Here is an 18,567-nt window from a genome sequence, read left to right as displayed (position 1 = left end):
AGGAACTGTGGGATAGTTCGAGTCCTCAGTCCCCCCTCCCTCCCTCCATGAGCGTCCATTTGATTCTTTGGCTTTCCGTTACACTTGTCATGCAGCACTGTGCTGAGTCCCTGCTGTGGCCTCTTTCTATCATAGCCTAGAGATTTTTTCAAATGCTTTGTCATTTTGTCTTCTGGAATGGAGCTCTGATAGAACAGATTTGTCTCCCCATACAGCGATCAGATCCAGTATCTCCCGTACGGTCCATGGTGGAGCTCTTTTTGGATTTGGGACTGCATCGCCACCCCTGCTGATCAGAGCTCCATGCTGGGCAAACAAGAAATGAAATTCAAAAGTTCTTGAGGCTTTTCCTGTCTACCTGGCCAGTGCATCCAAGTTCAGATTGCTTTCCAGAGCGGTCACAATGGTGTACTGTGGGATACTGCCCAGAGGTCAATACCGTTGATTTGCAGCCACACTAACCCTAATCCGACATGGCAATACCGATTTCAGCGCTACTCCTCTTGTCGGGAAGGACTACAAAAACTGGTTTAAAGAGCCCTTTATTGCGATACAAAGGGCCTCATTGTGTGGACGGGTGCAGGGTTAAATCGGTTTAACGCTGCTAAATTCGATTTAAACGTGTAGTGTAGACCAAGCCTTAGTCTCCCCTGCAGACTCCTCCTCTAAACTCCCACTGAAACTCCCCTCTTTACAGCTCTGTTTGCTGGCTCCTGTTCTGCTGCAGCTATCTATGCCACTGCGTGCCTGGCTGGCTACCTTTATAGGACCCCTAACCAGAGAAGCCCTGCCCCCTAATCAGGGCTCAGCTTCTCTCCCAGCACTCTGCCCTTACCAACCTCGACTCACATAACTGCAAAATATATTACACAAAATACAAAAACCTCCTCCAACAGAACTCCCACTGAAACTCCCCTCTTTACAGCACACTTCTGTGCACATTTTGGAATGAATAACACTTTCAGTTAAAATTTACAACACTTTTAGGATTTGCTGTATTTTTGTCTGTGGTGTGCCCAAATTCTTGGGGATGACAATATGACCCCATAAATCACACGGAATGAAACTTAAAATTTTTATTTGCAAATATATATTTTTTCTGTGTGACTAGTTCTGTTAATTAGGTAATGATAGTGCCATGCTTTTGAACAGCATCCATCAGAGTGACGAATATTATAATCTACTGTGTGGTTTGTAATTACCATTTTTTTTTTGTGGTTCTCTCCAGTGTGCTGCTAGCAACCTTGAAAGAATGTTTTTGTCTCTTCTGTACAGCTCCACAGAAGTTGTTGCTATTTGTGTATGACAAATTAAGAACTTATATATGTCGTTACACTTTCTTGTAACTTTCTTAAAATACTACTACTGTGTATCCTGATCTGCTGGAAACCTCTCGTTTGTTTTATTATTATTATTATTATCATTATTGACAGAGAGAAAATGTATTGATCTTTAAATCTAGGTTCTGTGCACAGCTCAGTATACCTCACACTGATATTAAGACATCTTTGCTATTCCTGTCCTGGGCCTGTCTTAAATATCGATCTCCAAATGGTGCCAAATGATACAGACCCTGATGCAGTGAAATATTTAAGCAGGTGTGAACTCCAAGCATGTGAATAGAGCCATTGATTTCAGTTGGACTCTTCATTTGGTTATAGTTGATGGATAGGAGCAATGCTGGGCTTTTAATGTAAATTCAGAGAATTGGCCCATCAAACCCATTGGGCAAAACTCAGACATGGAGTGAACAGGTGCAACTCCATTAACATCAACAAAAGTGTACTTGTTGACCCAGAGTGTGAATTTGGACCATTTTCATTTCTGAAAAAGAGTTGGAACCCAGGTCTTCAAATATGAAGTGTTATTGGCTTAATCCATGGTATTATCTTCCTCAACCAAGATAGCTCATGCTTACTTGATCCATTAATTTTATTTCATTTTATTGTTTTAAGGAAAAACTGGTCTACTTCTTGGATCGTTCTTGCTGGTGGGAAAATAGAATTCTACAAAGAATCCAAACAGCCAGCATTGACCAATCTGGTAGGCAGTTATCTATCTTATTGTGCTCATCTTTTCAGAAAGAATGTTAATAAACAGAAAATTTGGCATCATCAAAATAAATAAATAAATAAATAAACACAACCAAACTAAGTAGCCAACTATAAGACATCTGAGAACAGCGGGAAGAAAATGATTCAAACTTTTAATCAGGTGGAGGGTGGGGGGAGGAATACAACTTAACATGTCTTTTATTAAGAGGTGCATTTTGAGAATAATTGCAAAGTGAGACGAATGGCGAACGACTACCCGGTAATGTGAAGGTAACACTTTAAATGAAGGTGCCATTTATAAATGCTTTATTCTTATTTATGAAATGATCACTAAATGCAGCTACTTCCTCAAATAAAGTATTATAAAGCATGTTATAAAATGCATTAGTAATAAATGCTTAACAGATGATGCGATGAGAATCTGTTGCAAAGGATGTTATAAGACGTAAATTGTATTAAACCAAATGTGTGCATCTTTAATACATGAATTTCAGTTGTTATCCAGCATGCTATAAAGTGGCTTATGCATTAATAAATAATAATTAACTATTTATAAATGACACCTTAATAAAGGGTGTTACCAAAGGGAAAAACACTGTAAGTTAGCAAAGTGATTTTTCATCTTAGTATTGATGTGACGCCTACCATATCCAGCTAACCTTCCAGAACTTTTCTTATGACTCCTTCTAATACAGTTAATGCAATTTCTGGAGCTGTAGTTACTACAAAGTGAAATTTGCGGTACCTTTTTATTGTGCCCCAAGGCCGCTGATCTTGGTTTTCAGAGATGTGACAGTTACATTGCACAAGCAATAGTGGCATGTATCCCTTCAGTGCTAGTTAGTGTGGAGTCTGAGCCTACAAACCTTCATATGGGCTCCAAAAAGAGAAATCAGTAAGTGTATGACACTGTGGACATAACAGCAATGGTCTGACAGAGTCCTATTGTGAAAGGTTCCCAAGGCTTGATCAAACCTGCCATACCTTATTGAAGTGATGGGTGGCCAAGAAGGTGCATTCTTTGGCAGGAGTCACAAACAATAAACTAATTTATATGTGGTGGGTGATGAAAAGTTTTTTAGTTCTATGCTCTTAAACCACCAATATTGTTTGCCATAACCTCTCCTCTAAATGGGTACCCTTCCCTGGCCCTGCTTGCCCCTGTGTGCAAAGGGTTGTTTTAAAACTAAAATAGTAAAAAAGGCTATTTTTGATCATTTCAATATCTTTTTATACTGAAATGGCTGGATGATGTCATGTTTCAGAAGCTATGCAGACAAACATTATGTATACATTAAAATTGATTTGGAATTCTGTGTATAGGATCATGTTGAGTTATAGGCTAGAAAATTATATTGGCTTAATTAAAGTGATCTGTTTTAAAAATGTATTCTGTTAGCATGTGCTTTTGGGACTGATATCTCAGATCTGCACCTGTTGGATAACTGTCCACATCAATCTCACAGCTAGCACCAACTGATACCTTTCACAGGAATCTCAACAGAGTGGTCAAAGACTAAATGGGCAACAGTCTCACACCTGCAGATCATCCCTCCATGTCACAGTTACAACTCCCTGTGCTGGACCAGATAGTGGCTGTCAGCTTGATACCTTTCACAAGCAATACATTCTCCTAAAATAACTAAATATAAAATAAATAATAGAGCACCTAAGGAAAATCCAGGTTTAAAAATCAAAAGCCACTAGTTCTCGTGAAAAGACGCTTTGGGAACCTCAGCTTCTGATGGTGCCTCCACAACCTCACATGGACCTGCTAACCCAGAGCCTCCTTACATTGGCTCTGTTGATATGAGCAGACAGAACCCTAAGCGCTCCAAGGCGAATAAAGAGATACATCTTTGGTCCACCAGAGAACATCTTTTGTTCCCTCAGGTCTGTAATCTCCTCAGTTGACAGGACCATCCCTTGCGAGGGTGATGTATCCCTTGGTGTGGTCAAAAGACTACAGGATAAGTCCCTTCCATCCTGTCTACTAGCTGCAACTTTTTTCTCACGGAGCTATTGGCACCGCCAATTGAACCAGATCTGGTCTTTATTGTCATCAGGAGACTCAGAGCTATTGGAGTAACTGTCATTACCTCCTCCAAGGAGATCCATCCAGACAGGACATTGAGAACCTCCTGAAACCAACCTGCATCCAGAATGTCCCCTTGGGACTGACTGTACTGATGCCTTGGTGACCTCCGCAACCCAACTTCAAACACTCCTACTGGCCCTAATGAGGACCCTGGGACCGATACATATGATTCCCAGGGTCAGTGCTATCTAACATGGAATGCTAACTAACATTCCACCTCTCTCCTCCAAGACAGCAATCAGAGCTTCCTCCTGACCCTAGGGAGTAGGAAAACTATGAGCTGGATCTGGCGGTTCCACCAGCACTGGCAACACTATCTTCCTCATCTCCAAATGAGACAGTCACTCCAGCTGTGCTGTCCCCTCTGGATGACTGTAGTGAAGCCGAGTGGCCTCCCTCAGAGAGAGAGCGAGGGTGCACTACACTCAGGGGCGGCTCCAGGCCCCAGCATGCCAAACATGTGCTTGGGGCAGCATGCCGTGGGAGGCGCTCTGCCGGTCGCCAGGAGGGTGGCAGGCAGCTCCTGTGGACCTCCCGCAGGCATGCCTGCGGAGGGTCCGCTGGTCCCGCTGCTTCAGTGGAGCATCCGCAGGCACGCCTGCGGGAGATCCACTGGAGCTGCGGGACCAGTGACCGGCAACCGGCAGAGTGCCCCTCGCGGCGTGCCACCATGCTTGGGGCGGCAAAATGGCTAGAGTCGCCCCTGACTACACTCCCCTTGGTGGACAGAGACTAGTCTGCTCCGTCCCCCTCACTGGAAGTGCCAGGGCGGGGCCGGAAGTATAAGATGAAGGCCCTGCAGCCTGGTTAGAGTGGAATCCCCAGAGGAGAAGGATGCTCCTGCTGTACTGCCATGCCCAGGAGGGAAACCTACCCCTGGATGTCCAATAGCCGCAGAAGTGGGAGACCCCGACAAGGAGTGGCCTGGACTACCAGCCGCAGTGTATCCTGAGGAGCCCTGGAAGCAAGAGGTACCAAACCCCAGGGAAGCAGGAAGTGGCCCAGGAGCAGCCCTGGAGCAGCCGGCTGCAAAGCCAGGTGTGGCTTAGTCGGTGTGTTGCAGTTGGATCCCTGCCGACACAGGGGCAGCCAGTCCTGCCTCTGCTATGGCCCTGGGCTGGGACGTGCTGGAGTAGGGTGGGCCCATGTCCCCCTGCCACCTTACCCCAGGGTGGCCAGCTTCCTGCACTGTGGGGGGCGCTCCCACCCTGAAGAAGCAGCCTCCCTTACCAGCTCACTTATAGACTGTTGCTTTGCTGGCTGCCTGAGCCCTGCCCCAGCTAAAGTCAGCCTTGAGATTGTTTGTTTGCTGGCAGCCTGAGAGGCCTGCACCTGCTCCATAGACTGTGATTGTCTTGCTGGCAGCCAGAGCCCTGCCCCAGCTGAAGCCAACCTCCTGTAGCCAGTATTTAATTGCTGGCAGCTTGAGCCTCTCAAAGCCTAGGCTAAAGCCTGGCCATGACTGTCTGGTGCCCAGCCCTATTGTGGGGCTGGGAACTAGAGGACCTGGGGGGGCCTTGCTCCACCTTGGGTGGAGACAAGGGCCCTAGACTGTCCTGCAGCTTCATGCCTTGGCCAGACAAGCCCGAAGGCAACCTGAACGAGTGGTCTCCCTTCAAGTGGGAGAGCGAAGGTCCACTGCAATGATCACAGCAATTTCAAGAGCTACCACACAGGGTATTGAAAGAGCTTCACATCTCCCTAGAGGAGGCCCAGGATACACAACACAAGCTTTTAGACATCCTGCAACTCATAGGGTCCAGCCAGATAATACTCCTGGTGAAGGAAGCCATACTGGAAACAGCAAGAGCCTTACGGCATACACCAGCAACATGTGTCCTTACCCCCAAGAGGGATGAGAAATGTTACTTTGTCCTGGCTAAGGGAATGGAGTTTCTTTCTGTTCACCATCCTGCACCAAACTCCCTAGTTGTTCAGGCTGCTGTTGTCTGTGTCTGATTTTCTGAATTATTCAAAGTCCCTAAATTTTAAAGACAAATCAGCTCAGCAAGACAGAGGTCAATTTCTGACACTTAGCGATGAAGGCAAGCTCTTGGCCAGATCTGCATTACAATCTGCAGTTGATGCTACAGATGCTACTTTGAGGGCAGTGGCAACTGCCATTGTGATGCACCCTTACCCAGTTCCAAGACTCACGGCAACCCTGACCCAGCTCCTTGGGCTCAGGGTGTAATCTTCTGTGGGTTTGTGGGGCCTTTTACCAGTGAAAGAGCCTTACACGGTAATATTCTTAACCTCTATTTATTAACAAGTACCAACCAGAATACACATGCTAAGCATACAATGCTCACCTCTCCCAATAAGGCAGATAAACTGTTCTTGATGGCCAGTCAAGATTAGATCATCTGGGGCTCCAGCTTCTGCACAGTGTGATCGGCATGATGTTGAGGTCTGGCAGCTCTGATCTTGGTTGGTATCTTGAAGTTAGATTCCAAAGGACTTCCTTTTAAACCCCAGATTATATAGTTAAACTTGAGTCTTGCTTAGCTGTACCGTAACCAATGATTTTAAAATAACATACTGCAAAACAGTATTTTTCACCAATTCTAGACCATTATGAACAATTCTTTAACCAATCACCCCCACCACCACCTTAGTTGATTTAAATCTTGCAAAAGTAGTTATGCTCAGATGGAAGCCATCCAGTTAAACAATAGAGAAGTAGAGACCGTAAAGGTAAAACAGTAAAGAAGTATGGATTTCACAATCACAGCTGTTGATAAGTGATGCCTTGCTGATAAACTTTTTTTGATGGCATTCTTCTTTAAAGGTCTTCACATCTGTTTCTCTATCTGGTAATGGTCGGTCCTATTAGGACAGAAGTGCCTTCTAAACAGCCCTATATTACATTTGATGCAGAAAAAGGCCTCAGACCACACAACAGGACACTTGGGAATTGTCAGCCACTGTTGGTGTCACCTTCACCTAGGGTGACCAGATATCCCTATTTTTATTGGGATTGTCCCCATATTTACTTATTTGTCCTGCATCCCGACCAATGTTCAGTCGGGATACAAATTGTCTTGATATTTTGCACTCTGGCACACAGATGGAGGGGGCTCATGCCCCCAACTCAGCCCCACACCTGCCCCAACTCCGCCCCCTTCCTGCCCCATGGGATCCATCCCCAAATCCCTGCTCTGGCCCCGCCTCTTCCCCAACTATGCCGCATTCCTCCTCCTCCCCCCTCCATCCCAGGCTTACACGAATCAGCTGTATGGTGGTGCAAGCACTGGGAAGGAGAGGGGAGAAGCGGGATGCATCAGCCCGCTCAGGGGAGGAGGAGATGAACTGGTGCAGTGGGGGGCAGGGCAGGGAGCTGCCAGTGGGTGCTCAGCGTCCACCAATTTTTCCTATGCTCTGGCTGCTCGGGTTTTTTGTTTTTGTTTTTTCACTCCGCGGGTGACCCCCCCACATCCCCGTCCCGTGTCCCGATACTTCATGTCTCTCATCTGGTCACCCTACCTTCACCCAATCCTCACATACATATTGGTGGCTCTCTAGCACTCCTTATCCACAAATGGAGTGCAATAAGGCCTATTTTTGCTCTGCACCAATTCAATGTTTTATTCTCAAACTAAAATTATGTAATATTAAATTGGCCTCAATAATATCATCCCTGGAAAAGAACACGTGGTTCACAGCTCTCGATATCAAAGATGTATACTTTCCCATAGACAATCACTTTGTCCACAGAAAATTCCCTTAGTATTATGGTGGGTCCTGACCACTATCAATGCAGATGCTTCCATTTGTCTAGCAACTGCACCCACAATCTTCACCCAAGTGTTTCTAGTAGTAGCAGCACAGTTCAGATGAAGTGGCTTCACAGTCTTTCCATACTTAGACAACTGACTTCTCATCATCAGGACACATCTAGAAGCCCTTGCATCAGCTTAATCACTGCTTCAGCTTCTTTCATCCCTAGGAGTCTGTGTGAATTTGGAGAAGTCTATTCTGACTGTGATGCAAGCTACAGAATTCATAGGAGGGACCTTAGACTCAGTCAGGTTGAGGGCTTACCTCTTCATAGACAGATTTTGCAACTTGATAGACCAAGTTATGTACAACCCTCAAACATCTTTCCAGTCTTGCCTTTCTCTTGGAGCACATCTCGCCATGTACTTACCTCATTCCATTCATCAGACTCCACCGCCAAACCTCCAATGAATGGCATCCCATCTGCCATTTAGCATCTTGTCCTTTCTGAATCTCTTGATTCAGCAGTACGGTAGAGTCAAGAACCCCAGCCATGAAGCACTTGATCTCGTTGCTTGGTATTTGGATTGGCATCAAGCCTAGAATGTTCCTGATGTAAAGCTCTGCAAACCATTCTTATTAATAGCAGAAACGATTCCACCAGAAAATGTTACCTAGCAAAGTTGAAACATTTCTTTCTTGAAACCATTTGCAGTAACTTTCGAGGTCCTGGCCCAACCCTCTCCTTTCTCTTTGCTGGCCTCCTCATTTTGTCACATCTCATGTCATAACACATAGACTGCACATTTCAGCGTGTGTTCCCTCTGATCTGACCATAGCCCCATACAACTCCCCTCACTCAGATTACTCTTCCTCTCCCAGAAGTGGTCTTTTAGGTGGTGGGGCTATGGCAGCAGTATCTACCTGAAACAAAATTATAGGCATGAATTAATGTTGCTGTATGTTTGTGTATTTTGGGGACAAAACAAAAATGAGCTAGACTTTGGCTTTTGGGCTATTAGTCTGAAAGTTCAGAAATAAATCAAAAATTGGGACTGCAGATTTGAACTTTTTAATTTTTTTTTTGCTATACTGTCAAAAATTTTACATAAAACATGGAGAAACAGTAGATGACAATCACTGCTAATTATGTCATAATCCAACATGTCAAACCCAAACCTAACGCATCAGAGAAGTTCCTGGTCAAACTAGCTAAATCCAGGCAAATTGATTCTATCTGATGCATCTAATGCAATGTTTGTTTGTTTTTTTTAAACTCAGTCACCCTGCTATAATTTTGATAGCTGAAAAGGAATAATATAATAAACTTCATTAAGAATCATTTGTTTACTGATTTTTTTTTCAAATATTGTTTATTTCGGCAAAGGGGGAACTCAACCATTAATTAAATAATGCAATAAAGTCAATGTTCATTCATTGTAGTATGAATTTAATAACATAGCAATTTTATTTATAACAGGAAAATGATGTGATTTAACAAAAAGATAAATACTGCTTTGGATTATAAGGTTATTAATTCATTAATTCTTAAGTACTGTGTATAAAGTGAAAATTTAAAATAACGATGAATCATTATAAAAAGAATAATACTTCACTGTAAAGTCACTCAGGCAACATGAGGGCGGAAATGAAAACACATACACATAATCCCTCTCTTATTGCTGAAGAAGTAATGTTTATTGGCAATTTAAATATATATTTACCGTAGTTCTTTTTTGTCTGCCGGGCACCAGACAAAGGACTACTGTGGCGGTGGAGCACCCGCCGAATTGCCGCTGAATTTCAGCGGCATTTCGGGAGCGATGCCTCTTGATGACATCACTTGTTGCTGACAAGCATCGTCATCAAGAGGCGTCCGCGCCGAAATGCCGCTGAAATTCGGCAGCATTTTGGGAGGTGCTCTCCCAGGGTCCAGGACGCGGGCATATTAAGATGCCCCCACGGGAGCCATGGATCCCACGGGCACCGTGTTGGGGACCACTGGTTTATTGTGTTATTCCTTGCTTTTGTATCCCTATTGTAGATATAGAGCCTGATCCCAGATAAGCTAGTAATAAAATTGTTGTTGACTTCAATGAGAGAAGAATTGGGCCCATAATTCTTTTCAGATTAGCACTGCCATGTGGCCTCATCAGAAGCATTAATTAGAAAAAATGTTAGTATAAAGCATAGAATGAGAGCTTGAGAGATGTTTGCTTAAAAAACTGTTAAAATATTAATAAAAATACAAAGAAAATGCAATGGTTGGTTGAATATGCATTTTTTGCTCCAGGTTTGATCATTCCTAGTCAAAAATCTATATTTCATACCACTTTATAGAAGTCACAAAACCTGTTGAACTCCTATTATTTTGTATTTTAAATTGATAACATGGTCAAAAAGGATCATAGTTCCATTCCTAGCTTCTGCTTGTATCAGGCTGTCAAGAATTCCCTATGTAAAATTCTGTTTTCAAATATTTGTAATTTTGACCAAGAGAAGGATGAGTGCAGTTTTTTCTAAAGAATGTATTGAACAGAGGATATTTAACACATGTGCAAACTGCGTTCTAAATGCCTCCTAAATCCATATTCATGCAGAGGAAGATTTCATTGTAACAGACATATCAATTTACAGTATAACCCCCACCAATAACACTGATATGTATAACATAAATGGTCTGAGTGAAAAGCACAAAGCCAGGACATTAAGTATGAGGTCTCTCATGGTAGCCTTAACTCACTCAGTTACAGGATGTATTGGTTATTCCTACATGCTTGTGAAGCAGACTGTGGATCATACAGCACATAGGACAACACGAGGCCATGTTGTACTTTCAGATATGTTCACGGACTACATATAGATTTAAATAGAGTCCACATGTGTCCACTGGAGATCCATTTTGGTAATAATGATACCTAGCTATAACATAGTGAATTTCATCCAGAGATCTCAAAGCACTTTTCAGAGGAGGGCAGTATCATTGTTTCCATATTACAGATGGGAAAACTGAGGCACTGCGGGATGGGAAAACTGATGGGATGGGGACACTGAGGGAGCACTGTGTCCAATTCTGGGTCCTACACTTAGGAAAGATGTGGTCAAATTAGAGAGAGTCCACCGGAGAGCAACAGAAGTGAGAAAAGGTTAGGAAACCTGACCTATGAGGAAAGGTTAAAAAAACTGGGCATATTTAGTCTTGAGAAAAGAAGATTGAGAGAGGACCTAATAGCAATCTTCAAGTATATTGAAGTATATAAAGAGGATAGTGTTCAGTTGTTCTCCATGTGCACTGGAGGTAGGATAAGAAGTAATGTGCTTAATCTGCTGCAAGGAAGTGTTATGTTAGATATTAGGAAAAACTTTCTAACTATCAGTGTAGTTAAGCTTTGGAATAGGCTTGCAAGGGAGGTTGTGGAAACCCTACCTTTGGAGTATTTTAAGAACAGATGTACATTTACATAGTTCTGCCTCAGTGCAGGGGAGTGTAATTGATGACCTTTTTAAGGTCCCTTCCAGCCCTGCATATTTATGATTCTGTGATCTCTCTGTCAAGGCGCTTTATCTTGATCTCATCCTAAATTTTACTTTCTTCCTTTTTTTCTTACGTTCTTCCAAGATTTTCTCTCCTTCATTGGTGTTTCAACCTTCCAAATTTTTCTTGAGTGGGTTGTCTTTTCCTTGACCTCAGGTGTGTAAGTATTTGCAGGCACAGCCAATAACTGTGTGATTTTATCCAAAGAGAGGAAGCAGTAAAATTTGTCTGACAAAATCTGCACCAGTTCCCCAGGGAACTGCACATGGCTATTCTGTGGGAGTGAAAACCCCGCTTCTTGATGGAGCATTGTGGATGGAATCCTTGACAGATGCTTCATAGATATTCCTGCCTCTGAGCCCCTGCTATAGATTTTACAATTGGAGTGATTGATCTGTCCCATGAATATGGAGGGGGGGGTGTATGTTGTGCAGTACTGAAATTTGTAACTTGTACATTTCTATTAAAATATTGCTTGTAATAATAATTTGCCCTTCAAAATCTATCTGGAGATCTCAAAGTGCTTAAAAAATGAATTAAGATTCACAACATCCTTGAGAAATTAAGCATCAATATTACCATTTTGCAGATGGAGAAATTGAGGTTTAGGGAGGTCAAGCTGCTTGTCAAAGGCTGAACAGGAATTCTGTGGCAGAGTTAGATATGGAACCTGTTAATTTCATAGCATACCACACTGAGAAATTAGATTAAAACATAAATACTCATACTGGAAAGTTGCAGCGTAACACTGCTTTATTTTTGGAATCCAGAACTTTAACACACAAGAACCCAAAAACAGAGAAAGAGAAAACAGGCTACTCCTTATGGCAGACAGGCACAACTCAACCCACATTGCTTTTATGCTGGCTTTTGCAGAGTGACTCTCCTGCAGAGCCCCTGAGCCTGCAAGCAGAACCAGGAACCCGCCCTTCCCCACTCTTTAAGTGACAATCCTCAATACCCCACAGAATGCACCTGTTTCTTCCAGCCTAGTGCTTTAATTGCGAGAACATCCTTCTCTTTTGAATAACATATATTTTATTTCCCTTTTGGAAACAAGGAACAAAGACCTATTATAGAGCCTGTTACTGCCAAGGGTCCTGAGACACAGAGGTATTGTGATTTAGCAAATTATGAGTATAATTATAACTTCAGTCCTGAAAAATGGCAGGTTGTATGACTGCAAAGCATTTGACTAGGATTTTTTATTGTTTCTCTCAACACAAATTGATCTTTTTTTTTTTTTTTTACTCAGTTCAAAGCAACTCTGGAAATACATGGTTTTTAGCCATTAATAAGAACATCAGAGAAATTGAGTGAGCATTTTTAGGAAGCTGAAAAGTGTGATTGTGCTTGAATCTCCATGGTGCCTGCTGCCATTTGGTTTTCTTTACAACCAATGTCACCCTTAAAGTTAGAGTGGTTTAAAGTAGCCATATGGCCTAGTGGATAGAGCACTGAACTAGGACTCAGGAGACCTGAGTTGTCTTCCCATTTATGTCTCTTCCCCCTCTCCATGCCTCAGTTTCCCCATTTGAAAGAGCAAAATGATACTGTCCTCATTTGTAAAGTGCTTTGAGATCAACTGATGACAAACATTATATAACTAGTTGTAGTAGTAGTAGTAAAAATTAGGGACAAAAAAAGATGAGTTAAGGTGATATTAACATCACTCAGCTGTTGCCCCAATCAAATGCAGAAGAAACTTTATGGAACTAATTTGTTTTAGGTATTATTGTCTGGGGTGTGTAGTGGCTTGTAAGGCATTGAGTACCTCCTGAGACATACTTAGTGCATCCCAAACTTGTTGACTTTGCTGGAACTCACGAATGTGGGCATCTCATGGGATTGAGACCCTCATAACTTGGTTAGATAAAAAGATGGCCTACTGTAGAGCTGAGGCACACCTTCTTCTACAGTTTTAGTTCTATACAGCTGTATCAATCAGAACTAATCTATTCTGCACAAGCATTTTTCAGGTTCAGTGGTGCAAAGTAAGCATTAAAAAAAACAAGAAATATCTAGTCATTTTTTTCTTTTGCTTTAATTAGGAAATAGCCTAATGAATTTTTAAAATAACACACACACACACACACACACGTAATTCCCACTGAGATCCCTGAAAAAGGGTTATATATTGTATTAAAGGAAGGATTAATAGGCCCTTCAGAGTGCTAGCAACAATGCTAGAATAATCTGCCAGTTAAACTTGATTCATTCTCTTTTTATCTGGCAACTGTCCCCATTTCTGTATGTTCAATTTATACTTCCTATTTAATTTTTATTTGCAGAAAGCAGGATATAAACCAGAATGGGTGGATTTGTGTGGAGCTAACATTGAATGGACTACAGAGAAATCTAGTAGAAAGAATGTCTTTCAGGTAAGAGACAATTTATTCATTCCATTCTCCCTTTAAGCCTTTAAGGTTAAGAACTAGGTTTTAGTTCTCTGTTTAGATATTTCAGTAACTACAGATTGATCTAATACAGCACTTGTTTCTTAAACAAATGTAAAAGCATAACTTTTATCCAGCTTCAGTTTACTATTTTTTTCTACGCTAAAGAGTCCTGATGATGGAATCTACTAAAAACACTTGAGAACCTGTTGATTTATTGATTAATGTTCCACATTCAATTTGTTTTTAAAACTTAGCAGGTAATTGCTTTGGTTTAAGCCTAGAATCCTTGACCTAAAGAACTTCCATAAACAGAACTTTCTCAAATTGCTTACTTAAGCTCTGATCCAACTGAGTGTGGTTACTCTATTTATTTTTATTGCTGCTCACGGCTGTGATGACCTAGGTTCATTCCTGAGTGGAGAGGGCTGGAAGGAGAAGAACCTGGCATCCCTCAGAGCCAATTCAGAAGTTTATATATAATTCTCATGTGCTTATCATTTTATTTCATGGAAAACAATGTCACTTATTTCTTTTCATCCACATGCCGTTTAATTGAATGGCAAGATAAATGCCTTTCAGAGATGAGAAAGGCATTAATCTAGGGTTGAAATTCCAGGATATGGATGCTAAAAAAAGATTGTTACAACACTTCCACTATAGGGGCCCAGTCCAACACCCATTTAAATCAATGAAAAGGCTTTTGTTGATGTCATGGGAGTTGAATCAAGCACTTTAATGAGATTTTTTTTCTATCGAATGATTTGGAATTTTATATAGGGCTTCAGTAGTGAGGAAAGAATAGAATAGAGAGTTCATAGAATATCAGGGTTGGAAGGGACCTCAGGAGGTCATCTAGTCCAACCCCCTGCTCAAAGCAGGGCCAATCCCCGGACAGATTTTTGCCCCAGATCCCTAAATGGCCCCCTCAAGGATTGAACTGTGAAAACTTTCCTTTCTTCAACTGCTGTTTATATATTAAATTGATTTATTTTAGTAAGCTGACTAGTGTACCTCTAGTTCATATCCTGGTTTTACAGTAAGGTAAAGTTTATATAGTGTGAGTTTGGTAAATATGGGAGTCAGTTAACAGTAGCCTTACAAAAGAGATGACTGTATGTTTAGATGGTAAGAGGGTATAAAATTGTGCTTTATAGTATTTTATTTCACCAAATTGATCACTCTCTGAAACTTGGATCTTGTCTACGCACAAAATGCACTCATGACTTTTTTACAATGTTTTCCCATTTATGCTTCTGGAGTGGGGGAAGAACAAGTGGAGAGGTGAGCAAAGAGTGGTAGAAGAAGAGAAATGTAAGAAAATTGTTTCAAATCTCAAAATAAGGTCTGAACTTTGAGTAAGGACTTAGGTCTTATTGTCATCAAACTTACTCACTCTTCCTTGTTCTCTTACTTAGAGTTTCATTGTCCCTTCAGTCATCTCCCCTGGTTCTCTGTCCTGCTCCTCATGTCATCTGTGCAGAGCTGTATGTGCTGGTCTTGTGCTCTACAGCATCTAGGACACAAGAGGAGGGGAGGGTGCATTTTCAGAACATATAATGCCTGCCAGATACAGTAAGAAATGGGCATGCCAGTTAACCAGGTTGCACGTGGCATTACTAACAGTTATTGAATTGCTTCCAAGGTAGGAGCAAATGTAGATTACATGCTGAAGAGAAGTAAGAGTAAACACTGCTTAGTATGCTGATGCCAAGACCTTTGAAGACTGGACTATGTTGGAATTAAGGTCTTTACAACAGTGAAGCAGTGATGCTTCCACAGGTCCGCTCCAAAGCAGTGATGCTTCCATAGGTGATCCTCAATGATCTCTACTGGATTAGAATCCTCTCAAGGAATGGACCATTCTGCTTCTAGGCCTGCTCTGTAGGCAAGGCCCTTTTTTCAGAGCTGGCATTGTTGGCTCCATGCCATCTATCCTACAGCTACTAGTGTAACAGAATATCGAGTGGGGATGTGACATGGCTGGCATGTGCTGAGCTCTGGGTATCTTCAGCTGGTTCAAGTTCCCTTAGGGATTGTTGCCAGATTGAAAGTGTTAGAGTAGTCACCAGGCGGCTTTTATATGCAGCAGTGACTGGGGTGAGACAAAGAATCAGGGACTGTAACTGTCTTCCTGAAAGGGCTCATCCCTTACCTGCCAACTGTTAGAGCAACAGATAATATGGATCCATTTTATCTAAAGATATAAGGGGAATATTTTTGAAAGCACCTAAAGGATTGAAGACCACTGAAAGTCAATAGGACATGTGCAACTAACTCCCTTAGGTGCTTTTGCAACTATTCTCTTAAAATCTGACAGTGATTTATAAAATATGAGGTTTGACAATTCTTGTGTAATCCGTAGAGCATATTGGTAGGGTGAACAACTCAGTTTTATTCTCATTCTTCTATTTTGTCTCCTTAAAAGTCATAAAATATAACGTTAGCTAAATTCCACAAACCCTTACACATTAGCAGAGCTAAAGGAGATCACTGAACTATTTGAGTATGAATATAGAGAAGAATTGGGCTCAGTTCTCTTCTGAACCATTAAGTCATTTGTTCATAAGCCCAATAACTGAGTGGGAGAGAAATCAGAGTTATAAACCTAAAAGGGTGGAGCATTGTGTAGATGGATCATGGAGATATACTAGAAGTGTTTGCCAGATGGCAAGAGTTGTTTGGTACCAACAGTGGTAGCATTTTGGGAAAGGACTGAAAGGATTGGTGCTAGATGAATGGAAACAGTAGGAAGGAGAATAAAGCGAGAGTCCAGGCAGAGTTTTAAAACCAAGGAAGGTGGCTTTTACTTGGATACTGAATGTACTGAAAACACTCTTGAAGTTTTATTTATTTAAAATATATAGCCCTCCTTTGACTATCTACCTATTCATAGTTCTGTTGGAATGGAAAGAATCCAAAGGGCTTTGCTGGAAAACTAAATCTAGATGACTTGCACTGCTATCTGATTAGCTACATTAGCTGGCCTAACTCTGAAATTATCAGAATAAATATGATTATATATTCAAAGCACGGCAACAAAGCATGATCGGTGCATTTTTGTTGAATTGCAAACTGAATAATAAAGCATTTATTCTTGACTAAAACCGAGCAATGTTGATTTCTGTCCATGCGCTGTATCAGAACTGGCTACCGAATTCTGAGTTTCATTTACCCTGGATACTCAGTCTGAGACCAAGAATTATAGTTTACAAATAGAAAATGACTATTGAGATTTTGTTTTAAAGAAAATCGAATGTCCAAAGTTGCAGGAAATGTGGAATTCGAGTTCTAACTAGGACATATACATGGCTTAGTAAATGCATACCAACAAAGAGATGGACTATACATAATTAATTAATAAGGAATATATTATTTGGGTGGAAAAATATGAATGAATGAAATTCAGGAGGAAAAATATATAAACCTGCAGCAAATAAAATTCAGGCAGGGAGGTTTGGGGTTGGATTCTGACCTTGCACATGTTTAACTTCTCTGTTTTTAATGGAGTTATTCCTTTTCTAAACTAAGGTAAATCTATCAGAACAAGGCCTAATTAATTTAAAATGTGTGCACATTATCTATTTCTGTGCATTTTAAACATACCAGTTTCATCAAATAGTGCATAGCAGTGTCCTGCAGCATGACTTACCTTTGTTTGTTTTGTTGATGATATAGCACTGGTAAACAGAACTACTTTGAAGCAGTTTCAACAGAATCTGAGCAAACAGAGCAATTTGCAGTGAGATCCTGTAGTGTTCTCTATGGCTAACTGATGTGATGCACTAGGTCTTCATCAGAGACGTAGTGAATAAAAGAAGATTTATGTTCAAATCACATGCTTTAAACATTTCTGCTAAGTGCTAGTTTGCTTTTTGGTATTTAGCCTGAAATTTAAAGCATTGAGGATTAAAAGGATTACAACATAATCTTAAATAATCCTAAGTGTCATTTACAGAGAGATGGTTGTAATAACTAAATAAAACCATGCTAAGGGATGGCAGTATTGTCAATCAGCAACTGGAACAGAAAGAGTGCCTCTGTCATCCCGTCGTTCTCCTTTCTCTCTTTTACTTAGTTCAGTTTTGCATCAGATAGGCAAATCTTGATGTGAACTATAGCTGAAGAAAATAACGACATGATGGAATGCTTTGCAGCCAGCACTAATATGGTAACTGAGGCATTAGTAACTAGATTAGTTGAAAAATGTTCTCAATGCTCAATGTTGTGTGCTTGTGAATAACTTTTCAGAATAGGGTTTATCCACGTCTCCTGCTTCGCTCATGCTCTTCCTCCTCACGTGTAAGCCAAACCGCACTTTTTGAGTTTAAAATTATGACAAGACCCTTGGGAGGAAGTTGCAGTGTTCATTTGACCTTAATATACTTGTGGCTCTACAATGCTAAGGTTTCATTAATACAAAATCCTGCAGCAATGGAATGATTTGCAGGGGGGGGTTCTTTTTGGTTGATTAAAAAAAAAAGTCAGTGTTAAAAAAGTCGCTATTCAGCATATTCATGAATTAGTAAGCAGCTTCATTCTCCTAATAGTTTCATTCATTTAACAAACAGAGTCATTATTTCATTTCATTGGTGTTTCTGTTCATTTTCCAAGTGCATTTGTTTATAAAGGTTTTGTTACATAAATTACAGAGACTGATACACAGGCTTTTGCCACAGCCTTAATGTGATATTGACTTTAATTTCAAAAGGCTGCAGCTCTGTCAGTTTACTCATATTCATAAAATTCTAACATGTAAAAGCC

The 18,567-nt window shown here is 41.2% G+C and overlaps 1 protein-coding gene across 5 annotated transcripts in view; it reads left to right on the top strand.

Annotated features, from left to right (window-relative positions):
* The window catches only part of ARHGAP15 (Rho GTPase activating protein 15), a 457,670-nt gene that overhangs the window by 91,679 nt on the left and 347,424 nt on the right, over positions 1 to 18,567 (top strand). For all 5 annotated transcript variants that reach the window (XM_050969300.1, XM_050969301.1, XM_050969297.1 and 2 more), the window contains 2 exons: positions 1,956 to 2,043; positions 13,699 to 13,788. In XM_050969300.1, the coding sequence (XP_050825257.1) occupies positions 1,956 to 2,043; positions 13,699 to 13,788 (178 nt within the window). The remainder of the gene's footprint in view (positions 1 to 1,955; positions 2,044 to 13,698; positions 13,789 to 18,567) is intronic.

The sequence above is a fragment of the Gopherus flavomarginatus genome, chromosome 10 (assembly GCF_025201925.1).
Source record: "Gopherus flavomarginatus isolate rGopFla2 chromosome 10, rGopFla2.mat.asm, whole genome shotgun sequence".
In the NCBI taxonomy this organism is placed as follows: domain Eukaryota; kingdom Metazoa; phylum Chordata; order Testudines; family Testudinidae; genus Gopherus; species Gopherus flavomarginatus.
The sequence above is the reverse complement of the archived record's forward strand: the minus strand, read 5'-3'. Positions and strand labels throughout refer to the sequence as shown.